Source organism: Doryrhamphus excisus, chromosome 4 (assembly GCF_030265055.1).
Source record: "Doryrhamphus excisus isolate RoL2022-K1 chromosome 4, RoL_Dexc_1.0, whole genome shotgun sequence".
NCBI classification, from domain to species: domain Eukaryota; kingdom Metazoa; phylum Chordata; class Actinopteri; order Syngnathiformes; family Syngnathidae; genus Doryrhamphus; species Doryrhamphus excisus.
Genome location: NC_080469.1, coordinates 25,509,252 through 25,531,348, shown reverse-complemented (window position 1 = coordinate 25,531,348; position 22,097 = coordinate 25,509,252). Strand labels below are relative to the sequence as shown.

The 22,097-nt window shown below is 35.8% G+C and overlaps 2 protein-coding genes across 6 annotated transcripts in view; one reads left to right on the top strand and one right to left on the bottom strand.

The window, feature by feature from the left end:
- Positions 1-5,247: 5,247 nt before the first annotated feature.
- Positions 5,248-8,621, bottom strand: LOC131127905 (uncharacterized). 2 transcript variants are annotated; one of them, XM_058070233.1, is made up of 7 exons: positions 8,456-8,621; positions 6,389-6,566; positions 6,201-6,320; positions 6,075-6,131; positions 5,788-6,003; positions 5,541-5,654; positions 5,248-5,470 (listed from the first exon to the last, which is right to left on the bottom strand). In XM_058070233.1, exons 2-7 carry the CDS (start codon positions 6,563-6,565, stop codon positions 5,411-5,413), a joined length of 744 nt encoding a protein of 247 aa, XP_057926216.1. In that variant the 5' UTR covers position 6,566; positions 8,456-8,621; the 3' UTR covers positions 5,248-5,410. The 2 variants fall into 2 exon arrangements, with proteins under 2 accessions (XP_057926216.1, XP_057926217.1); XM_058070234.1 differs by having other exon boundaries at positions 8,452-8,611.
- wdfy3 (WD repeat and FYVE domain containing 3) overlaps positions 5,518-22,097 on the top strand; it is a 79,661-nt gene continuing 63,081 nt past the window's right edge. For 3 of the 4 annotated variants that reach the window (XM_058070193.1, XM_058070191.1, XM_058070190.1), the window contains exon 1: positions 13,706-13,958. In XM_058070193.1, coding sequence (XP_057926176.1) covers positions 13,930-13,958 — 29 coding nt within the window. In that variant the 5' untranslated portion in view covers positions 13,706-13,929. Of the gene's footprint in view, positions 5,674-8,978; positions 9,265-13,705; positions 13,959-22,097 lie in introns of those variants that run through there. The other variant, XM_058070192.1, reaches the window with a different exon arrangement.

Below are 22,097 nucleotides of genomic sequence, written 5' to 3'. Positions count from 1 at the left end.
TTTGTTAAAATGTTCTGTTTATTGTATTTAAATTCTGTTTCATATAATTATTATCTGTTTTTATTATTTGATGCCTCAATTATTTTTAAAATAATTTTAAACTGATATTTAAATTTTTTAAATTGTCTTCATAATTGTGAGTCACATTTTTTTAACGAAAAAGAAAAAAAAAGCCGTAATTTAATTATTTGTTTTTGTTAAAATGTTCTGTTTATTGTATTTAAATTCTGTTTCATATAATTATTATCTGTTTTTATTATTTGATGCCTCAATTATTTTTAAAATAATTTTAAACTGATATTTAAATTTTTTAAATTGTCTTCATAATTGTGAGTCACATTTTCTTATCGAAAAAGAAAAAAACAGCCGTAATTTAATTATTGGTTTTTGTTAAAATGTTTTGTTTATTGTATTTAAATTTTGTTTCATATAATTATTATCTGTTTTTATTATTTGATGCCTCAATTATTTTTAAAATAATTTTAAACTGATATTTAAAATTTTTTAAATTGTCTTCATAATTGTGAGTCACATTTTTTTAACGAAAAAGAAAAAAAACAGCTGTAATTTAATTATTTGTTTTTGTTAAAATGTTTTGTTTATTGTATTTTAATTTTGCTTTACATAATTATTATCTGTTTTTATTATTTGATGCCTTAATTATTTTTTAAATAATTTTTAACTAATATTTAAATTTTTTAAATGTGTTCATAATTATGAGTAGAATTTTGCTATCTAAAATGGGAAAAAAACAGCTGTAATTTATTTATTTATATTTTTGTTAAAATGTTTTGTTTATTGTATTTTATTTTTAATTTATATAATTATTATATGTTTTTATTATTTGATGCCTGAATTAAAAAAAAATCAAATTAATATATATTTTTTAAATTATCGTCATAATTATGAGTACAATTTTTTTTATCTAAAATGAAAAAACAGCTGTAATTTAATCATTTATTGTATAAATTATTTTGTATTATTTATACTGTGTATTTTATTTTTTAGATAATTATTTTTAATAATAATTATAAATAATAATATAAATAATGTTTTTATTATTTGATGCTTTTTTGCTATTTTCTGTGCTGTTTTGCTGAACGAGAGCTGATCTTTTGTTCCTAAAAGACTCCATTGACCCTCCCTGCTGCCTTGGCTCTGTAACGCCCCACGCAATGCTGGCAGAACACCCCAGGAGCGATGCCAGGCAGGCGTCCATCTTGGTAAAGGTGGAGGTGGAGATGCTGTTTGCTGCTCTTCGGGACCACAGGTGTATTCATGGTGTATTCATACAGGTGTGTCGGAGAAAGCGAAAGTCACATTCTGCATGACTGTTGACGGTTTTTTCTCGTGTGGTGAAAGTTCCAGAAGTTCCAGAAGCGAAACTCTTCGACTTTCCAAACTTCTTTCCCTTCGCCGTGCTTCCACACGCTGATGGCCGCCCGCCAAAATATTTCATCATTGTTTTAACCTCCTTAAGTGAACAAAATTGGACAAAAAAATTTTTCATTTATTCAATGAATTAATGGAATTTAGTTAATTGTTTTATTTGTATTATTTCATATATAATATATATAAAATTATAATCATAATAATGCTTTTTTATTTTAAAATATAATTTTTTAAATACTAAAAAAATATTTTTTAATATTTTTTAATTTTTTTTATTTTTTTTAAATATTTTTTTAAATATAAAAAAATATTTTTAAAATATATATTTAAAATATATAAATATATTTTTATATATTCTTGTTTGTAAAGAATTAAAAATATTTAGTTTGGCTTAAAACATGTTTTGAAATAAAATGTCATCAAACCTCAATTAAAAATTAAAAATTAGAAAAATTATTACAATTATTAAAAAAGATTTAAAAAAAATTATATTCTTTTTTTTAAACAACACACACACAAACATATATAATCATATCATAATCATATTCCTATATATGTAATAATGAAAGTTCATATTAATATTTAAAATGAGAATGCACCATTATACTGTACGTGTTTATATATATATATATATATAATACATAATATATGAACTGTATTATATTTTACATTATATTTAAAATTATATAAAATATACATATAAGTATTTTACATGAATACATTACATGATAATAATAATAAAAGAAGTGAAAGTGATGAAGAAGATTGGCCCCTGATAAGACTTCCTGCTTCCTGGTTTTATGGAGGCGGAGCCAAGGACCCTAAGGCTGATGTCGAGCGGTGACATGTTGACATTTTATGATTTCTCATAAAAGGGAACTTTTCAAAGTGAAAGCAAAAGGCTGAAACTGAACAATTCGGTCTTCTTGCTGGGGGGTGAAGCTGGCAGACGTCCCAACGTGACTCTTTGGGTGGGGGTGCTAGAGGCCACGGTTTGATTCCTGGAAGAGTCCTTATTGACCACAACACACTTTCTGGGATGTTGACAGCTTTCATACAAAAATATATTTTTACAAAAAATGAAAAAAATAATTGGTTCCAGTCCCGACCATGATAAATTAATTTCTGTGTAATATTATAAATTATTGTGGCATTTATATGCTTAAAAAGTCCCATATTTTGATTTTACTGTGTAACAAAGTTACCAATTTTTCTTCATTTTTATATTTTATCATCTTCATCTTGTTAATATTCTGACTTTATGCCTATAAAATTTCATTTTTTTTTTTAATTTTTGCTGTTGTATTTTTAGAATGTGCTGTGGGACACAAATGGCTCCCAGGCCGCTCTTTGGACACCGCTGGCTTTAAATGCACCTAACCGCTTTCATTGCTTACTGCTATTGATATGCCAATATTTCTTTTAGCTAGCATTGTTAAAACACATGTAAATCATTGTTTTCTCAAGCAGTGTTTTACTCAAAAGGATGTTTTTTGGCATGTTAAGAAATCATCTTGGTAGGTGCTAGCATACTACCGGTTAGCATTTTAGCCATTTTCGTATGCATTAACTATGGACTTAGCGCTAAGTGCTAGCGTGCTAATGTACTTAGCACTAGGTGCTAGCGTGCTAACTATCACCATGTAACCAACGGAGGGAGTGATAACACAACCATGGACAGCAAAGTGTTGCATTTAATAACCTTGAAGTCATAAAAGCGAATGTAAAATATTATTTTAATAAGAGACGTTTTCGCCTTTGCGTACTTTTAAGACTGGCAACATTAATTGAAGCGCTAGCTCGCGATAAACGGAAGTACATTAAATGGGGTTTTAAATAAAAACGGAAGCTTCACTTTTTTGGCGGTACAGTACACCGATTAGGTCATGTAATGGCGGATTCAACCCGGAAGTCGAGCTTCTTTCTCGGTCATACTAACACACAATCAACCAAAACGTCAAACTTTGAAGGCGAGTATGTTTTTTTTCTCTTATTAATTGTATTTATTTGTCGTTCGTGTCGTTTAGCTAACCGCTGCTTAGTTACAGAAGTTTGCTCAAGACTATCTTCGAATTTACAACGCGATGCAGAAACGTAAACAACCACTTTCAGTCTCCGTCACGTCAATACTACGCCTACTTATAATATTTGCTCTGTTTCTGTGATATTCAAAGGTCTAGAGTTGTTGTTATATCTCAAGACAAAACCTAATCCTTGTATGAAACGGCATTTAAAATGAAAACGCCACAAAAAATGAATGCAGTACACTTTGTGACCAGAGGTGGCAGCACCGAACTGAGGCTACTGGGGTGAATTAAGCGATACTGCAAATTTTGGTGTCGATTAGATATCATGTACATTCAGGAACATGCTGGAGCCTATCCCAGCTGTCTTCAGGTAAGAAGCGGGACTTCTTGCCTGGACTGGTGGCCAGCCAATCACAGAGCACAACCATTCCCACCCACACTCATACCTACTGACAATTTGTAGCGACCAATGAAGCTAGCATGTTTTTGGAATGGGCGAGAACATGCAAACTCCACACAGAGTGGGAATCGAACCTGTGTCTCCTAGCCTGTGTCCATGACGACTGGTAAAATGTTACTATGCTAATGTTAGCATGCTGTCAACTAACGTGATAGCATGACATGTTTATACAGGATTTGACCTATAACAGTTATTCCCAAAGTGTGGGCCGCGGGCCCCCGGTGGGACGCGGTGGTAGTGCAGGTGGGCCATGAGGTTGTTAAAAATATGATTCATTTTTGCAAAAATTTTTGAAATTGTTTTTATTGAAAAATATTTTAAAAAAAAATTTTTTAATATATTTTACGTTATTATAATATATATTTTAAAATATACATTTTTTTAGATTTTCAAGTGGGCTCTGAGTTGGTAAAGTTTGGGAACCTCTGACCTATGAAAAGGACATAAATGTTACTATGCTAATGTTAGCATGCTATCACCTAACGTTATTACAGTTATTCCCAAAGTGTGGGTCGCGGGCCCCTGGTGGTCCGTGGTGGTACTGTAGGTGGGCCATGAGGTCATTAAAAATATGATTCATTTTTGCAAAAATTTTTGAAATTGTTTTTATTGAAAAATATTAAAAAAAAATTTTAAAATATATTTTACGTTATTATAATATATATTTTAAAATAGACATTTTTTAGATTTTCAAGTGGGCTCTGAGTTGGTCAAGTTTGGGAACCTCTGACCTATGAAAAGGACAAAAATGTTACTATGCTAATGTTAGCATGCTATCACCTAACGTTATTACAGTTATTCCCAAAGTGTGGGCCGCGGGCCCCTGGTGGGCCGCGGTGGTACTGCAGGTGGGCCATGAGGTCATTAAAAATATGATTTTATTTTTGCAAATATTTTTGAAATTATTTTTATTGTAAAATCTTTTTTTTTAATTATTAAAATATATATTTTAATATATATTTTAAAATAGACATTTTTTAGATTTTCAAGTGGGCTCTGAGTTGGTCAAGTTTGGGAACCTCTGACCTATGAAAAGGACAAAAATGTTACTATGCTAATGTTAGCATGCTATCACCTAACGTGATAGCATGTCATGTTTATACAGGATTTGACCTATGACAGTTATTCCCAAAGTGTGGGCCGCGGGCCCCTGGTGGGACGCGGTGGTACTGCAGGTGGGCCATGAGGTCGTTAAAAATGATTTATTTTTGCAAATATTTTTTGAAATTATTTTTATTGTAAAATATTTTTTAAAAATTATTAAAATATATATTTTAAAATATATTTTTTTTAGATTTTCAAGTGGGCTCTGAGTTGGTACAGTTTGGGAACCCCCGACCTGTGAAAAGTACAAAAATGTTACCATGCTAACATACTACTATGTTTATTGAAATACCATGAGTACACATGAGTCGTCCTTTGAAGTATAAAAAAGACACAGTACTACATGTCAATCAGAAAGTGACTTGGTATGAACTCCAGAAGGTGCTAAGGTGCTTTTGGACGACTGCAGCAAGAGGAAGACTCCCCTTTAGGCCGAGGCGTCGTCTTCCTCCCGCAGCGGCTTGTACTTCTCCGCGTGGTCCAGGCTCTGGAAGAGAACATCACCACATCTCACATGTCGCTCTTCTTCAACAAACAGGAAGTGGCGTGCCGTTCACCTTCTCGTCTCGGCGCCTCAGAGCCTTGATGGCGAGCACGGAGGCGGCGATGGTGAGGCAGAGCTCCATGACGGACAGCACTATCAGGACGCCGTTGATGCCTCTCAGGAGCACCTCAGGAGAACCACAGAAGGTGGGGCGTTTTAATATCAAAGATCCTCTATATCAGTTCTCTTTTTGAGGTTATTCCCATCGTTGCGACTTTGCACGCGGTCAGACTCACGCGGATTCGTTACGGCACACTTACAAGGACGAGGCGCCTTCCTCTCATGCACTGGTTCTTCATGAACACCTCAGTGTCGCTCATAGTCGGGCTGGGGGTGTGCTTTGTCCTATAGTAGTAATCGTACTCGTCCTCGCAAAAGGACCACATCCATATTTTGGCCATGCTGACGGAGTAGAGCGTGATGGAGGCCACGGAAAAGGCGATCCCCGACAGGTTCAGCATCGCGTTGATGATGACCTAAAAAGAAATATGCTCATTTGGCATCCGCAAAGCATGCCGGGTAATGTCATTTTGGGGAGAACGCTCACCAGACACGGACTCGGGTACCTCTCGGACAAAACGCAGACCACGCCGAATATGATGAACTGGAGAAGAGCAACATGATGTCGTGTTAGCATCCGAGCGCTCGCGGAGTGACGTCAAAAGCGTCTCACCAATCCTCCCAGCCACTCCGGGAATGCAGTTTCACTTATCTTCCACCAGGAGGCGGGTTCCGCACACAGGAGGATGACGCCCAATCCCACGTGGAGCAAGCCGACCATGATCTGGAGAGCCTAGGAAGAAGGACACCGTGTGACCACACCCTTATCAGGCCGGACCAGCTCCCCACTTGAAGTCTCACCCCGAGCGCAGACTGGGACCGTCCCATGACCGCCCTCAGGTGCCGGGACACGGAGCAGCACACGGGGCTGTAGCAGAGCCCGCACAGGATTTGGCACAGAGGGGGCCAGCGGCTTTTGGGGTTGGAGGTCAGCGTCATGACCGTGACACCGTCGGCCCGAGCCAATGACACGGACATCCTGGGGAGGGGAAGCGACACGTTCACATGCATTGGCGTGGGACGCCATCGTGGAAGATGAGAAGCGTTCATGCGTCACGCCGTGGGACAGGGAGATTTCAGGAATAAAAATCCTAAATTTAAGATTTATTTTCTATTCATTTGTCAATTTAAACCTATTTTCGTGCCACAAAAAAGTCAATTCGTGTCAAAAAAAAAGTCGTAATATTACATTTGACCACACAGAAAAGTTTTTTTTACATTGTACAATTTTGTACAAAAAAAATTCAAACTTTTTTGTAAATTCACAAGAAATTGTATGACAAAAAAGTAACAATTATTATTATTACAAACAACTTTTTTCTTGTAAATTTCTGAGAAAAAAACGTACGAAAAATAAACTTGCAATATTACCTTTTGAGCCTGTTTTCACTCCACAAAGTCATTAATGTACGACAAATGTACGTCGTACACGTAAATGTACATAATTGTACATCAAAAAAAGGTTTCAAGAGAATAAAAGTTGTAAATTTACTAATTGTTGTCTTGTAAATTTATGCGAAAATGTACATTTTTAGAGAAAGACGTCACACTTTGTCACAAGTTGTATATTTCTGACTTTTTTACGAGACTAAAAGTCGTAAATGTATGACTTGTGAATTTACTTTTTTTTTTTTACAAGAAAAAAGTATTTATATTTCTTATGGCAACAGTCGTAAATGTACGACTTTTTTCTTGTAAATTTTCCAGACAAATTATTTCAATTCTTATAAGAAATTAAGTTGTAACATGACCTTTGACCCCATTTTTATCCCACAAAAAAGTCATACTTTTATGACTTTTTTTCCCCATAATAAAAGTTAATCATTTATGATTGTTATCTTGAAAATGTACGATAAAAAAAAGTTTTATGAATTTAACAAGAAAGTCGTAACATTACCTACCATCCTGTTTTCATTCCACAGAAAGTGGTAAATGTACACATTTTTTTCTCTCATAAATTTAAACTTATAATGACGTCGTAATATTACCTCATTTTCATTTAAAAAAGTAATAAATGTAGTTTTTTTTAAATGAGAATAAAAGTTGTACATGTATGAATTTTTTCTTGTCAATTTACGAGAAAAAAGTTCCAAATTTTTAATGAAAAAAAGTCATAATATTACCTATTATGCCACGTTTAATTGCCTAAAAAGTTGTAAACGTACCACATTTTTTTCTGGAAAATTTATGAGGAAAAAAAAAATTTAAAAAAAATAAAATCGTAATATTTTGACCCTGTTTTCATTCCACAAAAATCATGAAAACGTTCACACATGGCTCCGTTTGCGATCGGTCATGGTTTCAAATGACTGAAATGTCGACATTTTGACTTTATTATAGTTTAAAATGCTATTTTCACTTATTTGTATTGATTATTTTTTACCACTATATCTGTTTACAATGTATTCAAAAGTTATTAAATTCAGTTGATTGAAATCAATAATTTAAAAGAATAATCTGATTAATTTATGAACTAATTAAATGCCTTGTATGTCTTACGCTATGATATGAAATACAGTACCTTTTGTAGTACATGATATTTGATCGACACCATAATTTACAGTATCACCCACGCCCTGTAGTCTCGGTGCTGCCACCTCTGGTCACATATTGTACTGCATTGTTCTGGTATTTACATTCTAAAAACGTCCTCTTAAGATTAATATTTTTTATCTTGAGTTATGACAACAACTCTAGACATTTGAATGTCATAGAAATGGAATATCTAGAATTATGAGAAAGGGTGGAATTGAAGTTGTGGAAACAGGAAGTGCTGTTGCGTGGTTGTTTACATTTGTTGTCGATGTCATTAAAAGCGGATCGTCTTGTAAATTCGACTGAAATACATCATTAAAAGCACATACTTGCCTGTTTAGGTTCGTTTTACGAATGAAATCCAAGTGAAATCAGTCGAATTCCGAGTTTGAGTTCCTGAACGACTGCGTGTTATACGGCCGTGGAAGAAGCTCTACTTCCTGGTAGCCCCTCCCCTTTTATGACTTCATGGTACATTGGTTGAGTGTGAATCCGGGCTCTGCATCCTACCAGGCCAGTCGCCTTCCGGTCTACGAAGGCCAGACGTTCGGAGGCTCCTCCTCCGGCAGTGAACCAGCCTTGGTGAATCCATTACTATTAATATTACTACTACTATTGTATAGTAATAGTAATAGCCAAACAAAAGCGAAACATCCGGTTTTATTTTGAAACTCTCATCTTCTACTTCCGTTTATTCCGCCATTAAATGCTGCCGATCTTAAAAGCAAATACGTCTCTGCTTAAAATAATATTTGCCTGATAAATGTTACTTTATTGTTAAGAGTAAACTAATAGTCAAATGTAAAGTATACGAGGACTATATTTGACAGGGTGTATTCTTCCATTCCTCCGCTAGATGTCAGCGGTGTTCCTCGGCATGTCGTCCGGACTGCTCGGATCCACCGGAGGATGCTCCCCGTTCGGACGCCGCTGGGACGACCATCGCTTGTTATTTGGATGTTGAGGGGAGAGAAAAATGGCCACCGGCGATGAAGGAGCAGCGGGAGCCGCGATGACTTGCGGACGAACGCGTCGTATGTAACCTATATGGAAGGACATGGAGGGCCCCGCCCGGAGCTTTAATCGACGCACCGCAGTCTCTCATTCCGGGCCGAGTGTTTTCCTGTGACCGCTGCTGGCTGGTAAGTGGCCGCTTGCTACGCGGAGCTTAGCTAGCTTAGCGCCACTAGCGGGCGACTTAGCATAAACAAGCGCCGTTTTGTTCTTCTCGTTTTGTTTATCGTCGCGTCTGTGCGGTGTTGTGTTATGTTGTGTTATGCTGTTGACGTTATTACGGAGGAAGACTCTTTAGCGTGTCGTCTTTGTGTGAAAGGGGAAGTCAACGTGACACTTAGCCGGACAGCGCTTACAGATGATGCTAGGAGATCAGCTGGTGGCTAGCTAACGGACCCCCGTCCGAGCTAACTGCTTCGGGGTCTCGCTGCAACAATGGACTTCGAAGCAAAGGGCTAGACGGACTGATTAATCCGATGTGTGGGGGGGACGGTTACCGTGACGGTACCGCAGAATGTTCCGTCCCATGATGGGTGGTTCGGTTCGGTTGTGACGTTACCGAGGAGATGACTGGCATTTCGTAAAGTCAGCCAACGTCTTTATGTTTGAAGCGGAACCGAGCCCAGTCACCTGGAACATTTTTTTTGGGGGGGGGGGGGGTAATCTGTTGTGTGTGTGTGTTTGTGTATTTGTGTAACACAAACATATAATCGTTGACACGCCTAAAATAAATATTTGATGTTACACGCATGACATATCCAGTGTTATGCCTCTAATGCAAACACAAACATTTGGTTGTTTACTTGTGTCAACACACCTAATACCAATACATGATGTTACATGTATAATACACATATTCACTTTACAAGTGTACTCTGTCACGAGTGTATTATATACACATGTAACATCAACATATTAACAGATTACATGTGCAACAAAAACACAACGTGACATGTATTACAGTCTAGAAACGCACCAGGCGTGACATGTAATGCGTGACAACGTAACATTGCACTAGACATGTGATAAAAAACATAGTAGCGTGTGATTGGAACATGAGGCGTTACATATGTTGTGACACGTGCATGAGTAAAGCGAATAATGGAAACTTGTGGCGTTACACGCGCAGCAGTAACAGCGTTGGAAGGTGTTGACTTGCATGATGGGTAAACGGGGGCACCACGCATACAGCGGTAACGTGTTAACAAGTTATGTGTCCATTGAAAGCATGGTAACGTGTCTAACGGAGATCACGTGGCGTTACACATGCAGCGGTAACATATTGACATGTTACATGTCTAACGCAAGCATGCTAACGTGTGTCATAGAGACACAGGGCTTTACATGTGGAGCAGTAACATATTGACATGTTACATGTGTAATGAAAGCACGATAGCGTGTGTAATACAGCAGTGGGGTGTTACACATGTGGCATGTTACATGGGTAATGAAGACATGGTAACATTTGTAATAGAGTGTTGGGGTGTTACGTGTGGAGCAGTAACATATTAACATGTTACATGTGTAATGAAAGCATGGTAACGTGTGTAATAGATATGGGGCGTTACACATGGAGCAGGTAACATATTGACATGTTACATGTGTAATGAAAGCATGGTAACGTGTGTAATAGAGACATGGGGCGTTACACATGCGGCAGGTAACATATTGACATGTTACGTGTGTCATGAAAGCATGGTAGCATGTGTAATAGAGCCATGGGGCGTTACACTTGCGGCAGGTAACATATTGACATGTCTAATGAAGACATGGTAACGTGTGTAATAGAGACATGGGGTGTTACAGACGGAGCAGTAACATATTGGCATGTTAAGTGTCTATTGAAAGCATGGTAGCGTGTGTGATAGAGCCATGGGGTGTTACACATGCGGCATGTAACATATTGACATGTTACATGTCTAATGAAGACATGGTAACGTGTGTAATAGAGACTTAGGTTGTTACATGTGAAGCAGTAACATATTTACATGTTAAGTGTCTATTGAAAGCATGGTAGCGTGTGTAATAGAGCCATGGGGTGTTACACAAGTGGCAGTAACATACTGACATGTTACACGTGTAATGAAAGCATGGTAATGTGTGTAATAGAGACATGGGGCGTTACACGTGGAGCAGTAACATTGACATATTAAGTGTCTATTGAAAGCATGCTAGCGTGTGTGATAGAGCCGTGGGGTGTTACACATGTGGCAGTAACATATTGACATGTTACACGTGTAATGGCAGCATCGTAACACGTTTAATAGAGCCATGAGGCGTTACACATGATGCCTTTCATGTGTCATGCAAAGATATGAGCAGTTATTGAGTCATGTGATGCTATGTTATTATGTCACACATGCAAAATGCTCCCCTGGAGAAGCCCCCCTGGCACCCCGCCCCCCACCCACCACCCCATAACATGTGTGTATGTGTTTCTCCTGCTGTCACACAGCAGACATTGGCGTGCTGGTTGTTGTGTTTTCTCCAGGAGTAGCGGCTCCAAACCAGGAGAGGATAAACGTTAATTAGCGCCCAGGGGAGCGTCACGCTTGTCACCTGAGCCAGCTGAGCCCCAAAAACACATTTTGCAACGTGCACACACAACATATACGGTGTGTACAAATCCAGCGTTTGTGTATTGTTCTTATCCATGCAGTGCTTGTTTGCTCCGTAGCGGTTTCAAATCAGGGCCCATTTCATCACCAATCAGGTTGCAGCAGTCGAGAGGCAGGCGAGGAGCCCTCGGGTTCTTCTGAACTGGTTTCCCCGGACGCCATGGTAATGCCGTCGTTATTCAACTCGCCGCGGGTGGAATACGGAGAGGTAGATAGCAAAGCGTAGCGCCGAGGTTCGTGACCTCATTTCCTACCTGGGAGTGGGCGTGGCCGAGGCGGAACGCCACCTGATCCGGGTGAGACCAAGCGTCAAACCCCGTCACAACAAGCGGCGACAAAGACCAGAGCTGCAACAATAAGCGGCCGCGGTGTCGTCTTACTCGCCCGAGGTCGCCTCCAGCCGGAACGACCTGCGCAACGTGCTCGTTTAACTGTATCAGGTCATCCATAAACACATTATAACGGGACTGGCTGCCAAGGTAGCTTGTCATTACAACTCGGCGTCGCACCCACCACAGAAGAAGAAGACATTTGTTTGAAAATTCGGCCTTTTTTTCTCCTTTTTCCATCTTAATATTTTGACTTTGACAGCCATTTCCAGTTTTTCCCTTGGAATTTTTCTTCCCGTAATATTGTAATTTTCTAATTTTCTAATTTTCTAATTTCTAATTTTTGTAATTTTTTTTTAATTTTTTAAAAAAATATTTAGAATTTAATCTGGTAAAATTACAGCTTTTTTTTCCATTAAAAAATCAAATTATTTTAAATTTCTTCTTGTAAAATTATAGCTTTATTCCCGTAATATTTGGACTATATACCCATAATATTATAACGCTCTAAAAAAATTACAATTTTGTTTTTCTCATAATATTATGACTTTAAAAATAGAACCTTTTTATTTATTATGTCAATATCATGGTAAAATTACAGCTTTTTTAATGGTAAAATTACAGCTTTTTTTCCATAAAAAAATCAAATTATTTTAAATTTCTTCTTGTAAAATTATAACTTTATTCCCGTAATATTTGGACTTTATTCCCATAATATTATAACGCTCTAAAAAACTCTTGTTTTTCTCATAATATTATGACTTTAAAAATAGAACCTTTTATTTATTATTTCAATATCATGGTAAAATTACAGCTTTTTTTCCATAAAAAAACAAATTATTTTAAATTTCTTCTTGTAGAATTATAACTTTTTCCTGTAATATTTGGACTTTATTCCCATAATATTATAACGCTTTAAAAAAATTACAATTTTGTTTTTCTCATAATATTATGACTTTAAAAATAGAACCTTTTTATTTATTATGTCAATATCATGGTAAAATTACAGCTTTTTTTCCATAAAACAATCCAATTATTTTAATTTCTTCTTGTAAAATTATAACTTTATTCCCATAATATTTGGACTTTATTCCCATAATATTATAACGCTCTAAAAAATTACAATTTTGTTTTTCTCATCATATTATGACTTTAAAAATATAACCTTTTTATTTATTAATTCAATATTATGTTACTAAAAATATATTTTTAAAAATCATAATATTATGATGTTATTTTTATACAATTCAAACTTTTTCTCATATTATTTAGATTTTATTCCTGTAAAATCACTGCAGGTTTTTCTTTCTGTTAAATTCTTAAATTCTGCAAAATATTTTTCTCTTCAAATTATATTTTTAAAACGTGCTGCAGGCCACAATTGACACCCGGGCCGCACTTTGGACACCCCTTCTCTATCATGATCCCATTTCCCATCCGATTACGGAGGAAAAGATACAAAAAACGGCTTTAGTGCTCCAGTACCGTTTATTCGCCTAAATGGTCTGTTCCTCTCGGCACATTGGCCACTTGCCTCCACCCCACCGTTGTCGGAGGGGGCGGGGCCGGGTGGGGGGGGGGGTCAGCTGCACCAGTCCCTGCAAGCCACACACACACACACACACAGTGGACCGGCTGGCGAACAAAGCCACTGGCACTGCCATGTCTCCGCTCTTAGCCTCTCCCCCTTCTCGCACCACCGTGAGGGGGGGTGGGGGGGGAGGCATGACACCGCCGTCACTGCCGCTCCTCGTCAGAAAAGGCATCGTTTTTCCGGGATGCGACCGTCTTTAGAGAAAGATTACAAGAATACGACGTACATCCTCCGTCGCTGAGTCGAGTCGAGATGCTGGCCGGGCACCGAGAGAACAGCAGGTAGGAGAGAGAGAGAGAGAGAGAGAGAGAAAAACAAGCTGTCACCGCGGCGACGGAGATGTTTACTGTTGCCAGCCCCGGTTTGCGTCGTGTGAGTCGGCCATGTTTATTGTTTTTTGTGGCTCCCGTAGAAGGCCGCACCCATTGGCGTTCATACTAAACACGTACGGCAGCATCAGATGATGATGATGATGGTGATGATGATGGTGATGATGATGATGATGGTGACCATCATGGCGTCGCTAAAATACCACTGAAGTACTTTTACTACTTACTACTATTTGTCGTATGTTTGGTGCCAATGAGGGTAAAAAATGTCAATAACAGACCGTGGAGTGAGGTTCCCGGGCTGATGAAGTTAGCGTGTGATGAAGTTAGCGCGTGGCGGCGTTTCATCGGCCGGACTGACTTTGACATGCTGCTGGTGTTTCTACTGCCAGCGTCACGGCTTCGTTTTCCTACACTTTATAGGTCAAGATGTTTAGCTCTGAGCCGCAGCTTCCTCTGGTTTTCCGGCGTTCTTGTTGGGGTTTTCCTTGTTTTATCCCATTTTCAATTTAATGGAGAAAAACTACTTGCGGCTTCACTCATTTTTTGTCATTTTTGGGCAAAATTCCAATACTGTGTCTTATTACAGTTCCGCTTTTTTATCTTAATATTTTGTTTTTATTATCATAAAATTATTTTTTGCAGTTATTTTTCAACTTTCTTTTTCATGTGAGTTTATTCCCATAATATTTCCATTTCATTCCGGTAATATTGCAATTTTTTTCCCCGACCTGTAACATTGTGAAAAAGGAAAAGATGCAAGGGCCATTTTATTAATACTAATATTTCATAAACCATATGCTAACAAGACTAAACTTAAACTAAACTTAAAATATTATATTGCTGTTTTTTTTTAATTTGTTTTACAAACATTTCTGCTCATAATATTATGACTTATTTACATCATTTTTGGACTTTATTCCCGCAATTTAATAACTTTTGCCCAAGCTAATTTTCCAAAAATTGCACTACAAATTTTTTTATAATTTTTAAATTAATTTAATTATTATTTTTAGTAATTTTTGTCCCCCCAATATGACATTTCCTATTGATATTTTGACTTTATTCTTGAGAATTACTGCTGATTTTTCAATTTTGCTGTTATTGTGTTTTATTTATCCTGATAAATGACATGTAATTGGCCCCCGGGCCGCACTTTGGACAAGTTAAGTTTTATTATTATTGAACGCATCCGCCTGATTGGCCGATACTCCTTTGGCGTGTCTGCCAGATATCCACCTTCACGTATGGCGATGGGATCGGCTTTCTTCTCCGTCGGAGCTGCCGGACTTCCAGATTCAGAAAGCGGGAGACGTTCCCGCGGTTACGTCACGCACTCCGGGAGCTCTTTGAAGGCTTGGGCTTTTCCGGGACACGTCTCTTGGAAGTTGGCGCTAACTCGGCGAGACGCTCATCGCACTTGACGTTTGCTGGAAGAGAAGGCTTTGTGGGAAGTGAGACCCCCCCCACCCCCCAGCCCACCCCCCCACTTGACGTTGTTACCTTGATGGTTTTTTACGGGGGACTCGTCCTTGTATTCCTAAATCCTAAAGCACTACATCAGCCATAATTGGACTGGAATAAAGTCAAAATAGCGAGAGAAAAAAAGTTGTATTTTTATGACAATAATAATAATAATAATAATAATAACTATCAAAAAAAATTATGTTAACTAAGTTGTCATTTTTAGAAAATAAAATAAAGTCAAAATATTCAAAGAAACAGGTCGTATTTTAAAAGAATAAATTACGTCATTTTTAGTTGCATAGAGTTGAAATATTACAGAAAAAAAAGCCATTATATTAAGAAATTTTTGAAATAATTTTTGGAAAATAAGGCTGGAGAAAATAGCTATAATATTATGGGAATAAAGTTGAAATATTCTGGTAATAATGTCGTAATATTGCGAGAATGAGAAATACAAGAACAACATTTCTAACTAAAATAATAATAATAAATACTACTAATAATAAATAATAACAATAGTAATAAAAATAATAAATACATATAATACAAAATAATAATAAATATAATAATAATAATAAATATAATAATAATAATAAAATAATAATAATAACAATAAATAATAATAGTAATAATAACAAATATAGCAATAATAATATTAATAACAAAATTAATATAATACTAATAAATTTAATAATAATAACAAAATAAATATAATACTAATACATTTAATAATAATAACAATAATAATCTCAATAGGTTATTACTTAGCCTATAAATATTTTTTTTAATTGTGCAATAAATATTTCACAATAAAAATAATGTAAAAAATAATATATGCAAAAATGTATCATATTTTTAATGACCTCTCATGGCCCACCTGAAGTACCACCAGGGGGCCGCGGCCCACACATTGGGAATCACTGGTCTAGTCTATTGGGTAATAGCATTGAACAGTTTTTTTTCTAGACTACTTCCTGTGCGACTCGAGCTCCACCGCATTAGATACCACTGATCCCTCCTGCTACGTCTTCCTATTCTCTTTTGTGGCAGACAGCTTCTGTCAGTTGACAGTTCTGTCACTTCCTGTACGAGTCTCCTGACAGGATGTAGTAGGCCATGTCCTGCGTCGGCCGCTAAGCCTTTTGTTTGTGTGCGGATCGCTCGCTGCCTGCCTTATGCCGACTGGTATGACATGTGTTTGGCCCAGTTTGTGGTCCCGGCCCGCTGCGTTCGCCGTTCCGACGTCCTGTCAACACTGCGGCGGCGTTGTGTTTACATCCTGCTATTTGTGTTGGCTAATATGTATCTCTTCCATTGCGGTGCTGTCTATAAAGCAGCAATGGGCCTTTTATTGGGTTCCTGTTGTCATTACATATACCATGTAACTAGCTAGGGGTGTAAAGGTCACTATAGGGGTGTTACTTCACGCCTAGAGGTCTCTGATCATTTAAAAAGCATATTTAGAAAGTCAGTGTCTTATTATGTCTACTGTATTGGGTCATAGGAGTATAAAGGTCACTATAGGGGTGTTACTCCATGTTTAGAGGGAGTGTAGGATGACTGAATATAGGGGTGTTACTCCATGTCTAGGGGTCTCTGATCATTTAAAAAAGCATATTTAGAAGGTCAATGTCTTATTATGTCTGCTATATCGGGTCATAGGAGTATAAAGTTGACTATAGGGGTGTTACTCCATGTTTAGAGGTCTCTGATCATTTAAAAAGCATATTTAGAAGGTCAATGTCTTATTATGTGTACTATATCGGGTCATAGGAGTATAAAGGTGACTATAGGGGTGTTACTTCATGTCTAGAGGGAGTGTTGGGTCACTGAATATAGGGGTGTTACTCCATGTCTAGGGGTCTCTGATCATTTAAAAAAGCATATTTAGAAGGTCAATGTCTTATTATGTCTGCTATATCGGGTCATAGGAGTATAAAGTTGACTATAGGGGTGTTACTCCATGTTTAGAGGTCTCTGATCATTTAAAAAGCATATTTAGAAGGTCAATGTCTTATGTGTACTATATCGGGTCATAGGAGTATAAAGGTGACTATAGGGGTGTTACTTCATGTCTAGAGGGAGTGTTGGGTCACTGAATATAGGGGTGTTACTCCATGTCTAGAGGTCTCTGATCATTTAAAAAGCATATTTAGAAGGTCAGTGTCTTATTATGTCTACTGTATCGGGTCATAAGAGTATAAAGGTGACTATAGGGGTGTTACTCCATGTTTAGAAGGAGTGTAGGATGACTGAATATAGGGGTGTTACTCCATGTCTAGAGGTCTCTGATCATTTAAAAAGCATATTTAGAAGGTCAGTGTCTTATTATGTGTACTATATCGGGTCATAGGAGTATAAAGGTCACTATAGGGGTGTTACTCCATGTTTAGAGGGAGTGAAGGATGACTAAATATAGGGGTGTTACTCCATGTCTAGAGGTCTCTGATCATTTAAAAAGCATATTTAGAAGGTCAATGTCTTATTATGTCTACTATATCGGGTCATAGGAGTATAAAGGTCACTATAGGGGTGTTACTTCATGTCTAGAGGGAGTGTTGGGTGACTGAATATAGGGGTGTTACTCCATGTCTAGAGGTCTCTGATCATTTAAAAAAGCATATTTAGGACTCTTATAATGTAAATAAACACATATTTAGGACATCCTAAACAGGTTTTCTATTTGTCTATCTATCTTTGTAAAGGTGACTATAGGGGTGTTATTTTGTGTCTAGGGGGCTCTAATAATGTTAAAAAAGCCTATTTAGAAGGTCGTAAACAGGTTTTCTTTGTCATATTTTCTGTTTTGTCTACTATATTGTGAATATAGGGGTGTTATTTCATGTCCAGAGGGCTCTATGGATGTCAAAAATGTTATTTAGAAGGTTGTAAACAAGTTTTCTATGTCTTATTTTCTCTTATTAGGTCTACTACATTGGATAATAGGGGTGTAAAGGTAACTATAGGGGTGTTATTTCATGTGTAGACAGCTCTAATAATTCTAAAATGTCAATTTAGAAGGTCCTAAACAGGTTTTTTATGTCTTATTTGCTCCTATCATGTCTACTATATTGGGTAATAGGAGTGCAGAGGTGACTATAGGGGTGCTATTTTGTGTCTAGGGGACTCTAGTAATGTTAATAAGCCTATTTAGAAGGTCGTAAACAGGTTATCTTTGTCATATTTTCTGTTATGTCTACTATATTGGATAATAGGAATCCAAAGGTGACTATAGGGGTGTTACTTCATGTCTACAGGGCTCTATGGATGTCAGAAATTGTATTTAGAAGGTTGTAAACAGGTTTTCTATGTCCTATTTTCTACTATATTGGCTACTAGTGTGTGTAAAGGTGACTGTAGGGGTGTTATTTCATGTGTAGACGGCTCTAATAATTCTAAAATGTGTATTTAGAAGGTCCTAAACAGGTTTTCTATGTCTTATTTTCTTTTATTATGTCTACTATATTGACCACTAGGAGTGTAAAGCTGACTATAGGGGTGTTAGTTCATGGGGAGAGGGTTCTAATAATGTGTAAAACCGTACTGAGAAGGTCGTAAACAGGTCTTCCGTGTCTTAGCAGGTCTTGGACTGGTGTCTAGGGTAGTCAGACCAGGTGACCTTCACAGGTTGTGGATGGGGTGAATGACAATCTATTTCTAGGATTTGACCAGGTGTCCGCTATTGGCCTTCTTGTTGTTGTTGTTTTGTCAGTGAGTGACTCAGGAACCATCCTGGAGCCCCGGTTCTCGTTTTTTTTCTTTTTACCGTGGAAGTTGGCAGCTTTTCAACTGGCTTGCGTGTTGCCCAACGTTCTATTTTAGCAGGAGTCTGGCTGGTGTGCTGACGCCGCCGAGGCTTCGGTATGGACGTCTGCTTCAGCATCCTCATTCGCTCAAATTATGTCTGCACATTCGGCAGAGTTCTGCTTCTTTGCCGGGTTCTTGTTGGATGGCCTTGTTGATGCGTCACGGGGGGGGGGGGGTCACTGAGAATCAACTTCCTGTCTGTTTGAAACCTTTTCAATTTGAGGAACCTCGAAGCACCCGAGCAGCATCATTTTTGGAACATCCTGTTTTAACAGTTTCCTGCAAACTGAAAAAGACAATATTGTTTAAAAAACTAAATTATAGATAAAGTGGGTGATGGAAAACATATTATGAAAAATATTATGGGAATATAAGAAAATTGATTAGAGGAAAATTGAAGTATTTGGAATGGGGGCAAAAACAGCTGGAATTTTAGGAGAATGCGGTCCAAATATGAAGCGAAAAAAGTCGTATTCTTATGTGGGGAAAAAAGGCACAATTTGGAGAGAATAAACTTGTAATATAATGAGGAAAATATAGATAATAAAAAAACAAAGCAAATAATATAAGAAACAAGGAAAAAAACAGCTGTAATTATAGAAAAAATTTTTTTTTTTAAATATAAAAAAAAATTTAAATATAAAATTTTTTTTAAATTGTATTCTAATGAGAGGGAAAAATTGCGCAATTTTGAGAGAATAACCTTCTAATTTCAAGAGGAAAAAAAAATAATTTTTGACATATTAGAGAAAAAGCAAAACAATTAATATTACAAAAAACAAGAAAAAAACTGAAAAATGTGGAAAAAACAACTAATGCGGGGGGAGAAAAATACACAATTTGGAGAGAATAAACCTGTAATATAATGAGGAAAAATATAGATAATATTAAAGAAAAAAGAAAATAAATAATATAAGAAACAAGGAAAAAAACAGCTGTAATTATAGGAGAATAAAGTCAAAATAGTAAGGTGAAAAATTTGGGGGAAATTGCGAAATTTTGAGAGAACAAATTTGTATAAATTGTATTTTTAAGAGAAAAATAATGTAATTTTTGACATATTAGAGGAAAAAGTAAAAACATTAATATTACAAGAAACAAGAAAAAAACAGCAGTAATTTTCGGGGAATAAAGTCAAAATATTAAGCGAAAAAATTTGTTTTCTAATTAGGGGAAAAAGGTACAATTTTCAGAGAATAGACCTGTGGAATTTTGTGGAAAAATAATATTAGTTTTGCAATATTAAAGAAAAAGAAAGATATAAGAAATATTTAATAATAATAACAAAAAATTATTGGATTTTAATGGGAGGGGGAAATACACAATTTGGAGAGAATAAACCTGTAATATAATGAGGAAAAATATAGATAATATTAAAGAAAAAAGAAAATAAATAATATAAGAAACAAGGAAAAAAACAGCTGTAATTATAGGAGAATAAAGTCAAAATATTAAGGTGAAAAATTTGGGGGAAATTGTGAAATTTTGAGAGAGCAAATTTGTATAAATTGTATTTTTAAGAGAAAAAATAATGTAATTTTTGACATATTAGAGAAAAAGCAAAAACATTAATATTACAAGAAACAAGAAAAAAATAGCAGTAATTTTGGGGGAATAAAGTCAAAATATTAAGCGAGAAAATTTGTATTCTAATCAGGGGAAAAAGGTGCAATTTTCAGAGAATAGACCTGTGGAATTTTGTGGAAAAATAATATTAGTTTTGCAATATTAAAGAAAAAGAAAGATATAAGAAATATTTAATAATAATAACACAAAAAAATATTGGATTTTAATGGGAGGGGGAAATACACAATTTGGAGAGAATAAACCTGTAATATAATGAGGAAAAATATAGATAACATTAAAGAAAAAAGAAAATAAATAATATAAGAAACAAGGAAAAAAACAGCTGTAATTATAGGAGAATAAAGTCAAAATATTAAGGTGAAAAATTTGGGGGAAATTGCGAAATTTTGAGAGAGCAAATTTGTATAAATTGTATTTTTAAGAGAAAAAATAATGTAATTTTTGACATATTAGAGGAAAAAGTAAAAAGATTAATATTACAAGAAACAAGAAAAAAACAGCAGTAATTTTCGGGGAATAAAGTCAAAATATTAAGCGAAAAAAGTTGTATTCTAATCAGTGGAAAAAGGTACAATTTTCAGAGAATAGACCTGTGGAATTTTGTGGAAAAATAATATTAGTTTTGCAATATTAAAGAAAAAGAAAGATATAAGAAATATTTAATAATAATAACAAAAAATTATTGGATTTTAATGGGAGGGGGAAATACACAATTTGGAGAGAATAAACCTGTAATATAATGAGGAAAAATATAGATAATATTAAAGAAAAAAGAAAATAAATAATATAAGAAACAAGGAAAAAAACAGCAGTAATTATAGGAGAATAAAGTCAAAATATTAAGGTGAAAAATTTGGGGGAAATTGTGAAATTTTGAGAGAGCAAATTTGTATAAATTGTATTTTTAAGAGAAAAAATAATGTAATTTTTGACATATTAGAGAAAAAGCAAAAACATTAATATTACAAGAAACAAGAAAAAAATAGCAGTAATTTTGGGGGAATAAAGTCAAAATATTAAGCGAGAAAATTTGTATTCTAATCAGGGGAAAAAGGTGCAATTTTCAGAGAATAGACCTGTGGAATTTTGTGGAAAAATAATATTAGTTTTGCAATATTAAAGAAAAAGAAAGATATAAGAAATATTTAATAATAATAACACAAAAAAATATTGGATTTTAATGGGAGGGGGAAATACACAATTTGGAGAGAATAAACCTGTAATATAATG

What these genes read in the sequence shown, in the direction of transcription:
- LOC131127905 (XM_058070233.1), bottom strand. Translation starts at nt 6,565, where the DNA reads ATGTCCGTGTCATTGGCTCGGGCCGACGGTGTCACGGTCATGACGCTG. An exon ending in CGGAGTGGCTGGGAGGATTG is followed by an intron (nt 6,132 to 6,200) that starts GTGAGACGCTTT and finishes GCTCTTCTCCAG; the next exon opens with TTCATCATATTCGGCGTGGT. An exon ending in GAGGAAGGCGCCTCGTCCTT is followed by an intron (nt 5,655 to 5,787) that starts GTAAGTGTGCCG and finishes GGTTCTCCTGAG; the next exon opens with GTGCTCCTGAGAGGCATCAA.